Source organism: Cajanus cajan, chromosome 5, assembly GCF_000230855.2.
Source record: "Cajanus cajan strain Asha chromosome 5, NIPB_CcT2T_4, whole genome shotgun sequence".
Taxonomy (NCBI): Eukaryota; Viridiplantae; Streptophyta; class Magnoliopsida; order Fabales; family Fabaceae; genus Cajanus; species Cajanus cajan.
This window is the reverse complement of record NC_138521.1, coordinates 37,379,879-37,382,851: the sequence shown is the minus strand read 5'-3', so window position 1 is coordinate 37,382,851 and position 2,973 is coordinate 37,379,879. Positions and strand designations below refer to the sequence as shown.

At 45.6% G+C, this 2,973-nt stretch overlaps 1 protein-coding gene across 1 annotated transcript; it reads right to left on the bottom strand.

Annotated features, from left to right (window-relative positions):
* Positions 1-2,094: 2,094 nt before the first annotated feature.
* On the bottom strand, positions 2,095-2,730 carry LOC145957979 (uncharacterized). Its single transcript, XM_083074424.1, has 2 exons — positions 2,330-2,730; positions 2,095-2,272 (listed from the first exon to the last, which is right to left on the bottom strand). The coding sequence occupies exons 1-2, from the start codon at positions 2,728-2,730 to the stop codon at positions 2,095-2,097; spliced, it is 579 nt and encodes a 192-aa protein (XP_082930550.1).
* Between the last annotated feature and the right edge of the window lie 243 nt (positions 2,731-2,973).

Genomic DNA, 2,973 nt, shown 5'->3' with positions numbered 1-2,973 from the left:
CATGGAAACAGAAGGGTAAGCTAGAGTTCAAAAATCATTCATACAAGTACAGAATAAAATCTATACTACACATGCATCCCAATCAAGTCCCTAAGGAACCTTCCATCTCAATCAATCATCCATTCATCAAACATGAAGTCAAACACCATACACTTCATCATCATAAAAATCATGCAATACATGCAACTCATCACAGATATCCATGCATATCAATCATCTAATGCGTCGTCACGCATACACTTAGGAGATCTCCATAACAATAGAGCTGTATAAGTGATATTCCATCCTACCGAAACCACCCCAACCATTTTCACACCCAATGCGCCCGCTCGGTCACAGCTAAACAGGATATATAATCCTCACTCGGGTTTACTCGTATGATGTCACTTACACAATTGGAAGTCAGATCCACCGTCAGGTATAGCACAGTTGGGTACGGGCTTACCACGACCTTGGCATGCGTAACCAAGTCAATTGTGGAGTTCGCCCACTGACTATCCGCAAGGATCCTCGCACCTCCTGAGTACTTGGTTAAGGGAATAACCCTCGACCTCATACCCCGCTCCAACACTAGCTAAGGACTTAGAGGAGACTCACCCAACCCAGTGGCCTATCTGAGCACCACTCTCCCAAATCTAGTGGCCTCCCAGAGCACCACTCTCATATATCAGTGGCCTATCCAAGCCCCACTCTCAAGAGACTCTATGTGAGCTCTTCCAGTTCGAAAATATTTTTCCTCTCCTCAAGTCTTAGGCTAGAGTCATGCCATAAGCATCACATGCAATCATGCATCATACATCATAATGGTCTGCCCACCATCATGATCAACAATCATACACATGTCATAAGACATCACATGCAATAATGCATCATACATCATAATGGTCTGCCCACCATTATGATCAATAAACATACTCATATGAACATATACACATGTCATACCATATTCAAACATTCATACGTATCATTACAAAGCATACATCTGAATCACACCTCACCATACATCATATATCATACATACATGATCTAAAACTTCAACTTTAAACATGAATAAACATCTATTTAAATCAACACACAAACGGCCCCACCGTTCTTCTTCTTCACTAAAATTATCGGGGCACCCCAAGGAGAAACACTGGGCCTCACCATCTATTTCTCCAACAAATCCTCAACCTGTTTCTTCAGCTCTACCAACTCAGCTGGAGCCATCCTATAAGTAGCCACTAATACTGGTCCTGCACCAGGTACTAGATCAATGCTAAACTCAACGTCACGCATAGGTGGTAATCCCGACACATCATCTGGAAACACCTCAGGAAATTCACTGACAATCTCAATCCCAGTGATAGCTCTCTCTGTCTCAATACACAAAGCTGCAAACAACATGAAGCACTCAGCTCCATCTCTCATCAACTGCTCAGCCTGACCCACTGATACTAACACCTCATCCTCCAACTGAGGAAATACCAACTCTCTCCGAGCACAATCTATAAGGAAGTGATGGGAAGATAACCAATCCATCCCTAAGATTATGTCGATATCCACCATGGGCAACAGAATCAGGTTCACTCGAAACATTCTACCAGACACCTCTATCGGGCATCTCACACACATCTCCGACGTCACCACAGAAATTGAAGCCAGAGTAGACACAGACAAATCAACATGCAATGAAGATACTGACAAACCCAATCTCTCCACACAATCAACAGAAATGAAAGAATGTGTGGCACCAGAATCCAACAAAAATAACACATCCTCACTTGCTTCCTTCCCCTTCCCCTTCACTAAGTCTGATGAAGTGGAAGCCTCTGCACCTGACAATGTAAACACTCTCCCCGCAGCTGTAGGTCTGGGTGGCCTCGGGGCACTCCTAGATGAAGTCGGCGGTGTATGACAATCTCTAGAGATGTGGCCTGGCCTACCACATCTAAAGCAAACATTCCCCGGATGGGAACAATCTCTGACCACATGTGCTCCTCCATATTTGTAGCACCGCACTGACTGTGCTCCACCCTGAGGATTAGCAGGACGAGGTCCCCTACTAACAGCTCCTCTCTGAGACTGTACAGGTCTGTCATAGGGTCCCCTCTGCTAGCCTCCCCTCCTCGACCCAGATGATCCCTCCTGAACTCTAGTAGCCTTACCGCTGCTACCACCACCCTCCAATCTCTCAACAGTCTTTGCCTTCTCAACCAAGGAAGGAAACTCCACGATGGACATAGGGACTATGACCTTCTTCAACTCATGCCTCAACCCCTCTGCAAACTTCCTACATCTCCAAGCCTCATATATGGCCTGAGAGTAGAAACGAGCTAGATGCTCAAACCTCATAGAATACTCAGAAACAGACGAGCTCCCCTGATGTAGTCTCATGAACTCTGCCTCCTTAGCGTATCTAACGCTATCCGGGAAATATTTCTCCAAAACAACCCTCCTAAAGCAATCCCAATCAACAAGTACACCCCTGCTCTCTAACATCTGCTTGGTGCATCTCCACCAGTACTCAGCCTCGCCCCCTAGCATGTAAACTGCATAAGCCAACTTCCTCTCCTCAGAAGATCCCAGAACACTGAAGATCTTCTCCATCTCACTCAACCACTGATCTGCCACATCAGGATCTGAATCCCCCTTGAACTGAGGAGGCTGACACCCCCTGAACTCTGCTAAATCTCTCCCATCCTGAGAGACCACTGGTCTAGCTGCGTCAGCAGCTCTACCTACCTCCATCTGAGCAAAGTGAGCACTCTACTGCTACATCGCCATGGCCATCATCTCCATGGCCCTAGCAATCTGGTCATACTGAGGTCTGACCATACTGCAAGAATTCAAACATCTTTCTTTAGTAACCTAATACCAAAACAAATCACTAAAAACCAACACATATCAGAGATATGACACAACAGGAACCTAGAAGGATCACTCCCCACAGAGTATCCTAAAAGACTCAACCGGCTCTGATACCATAAAAGT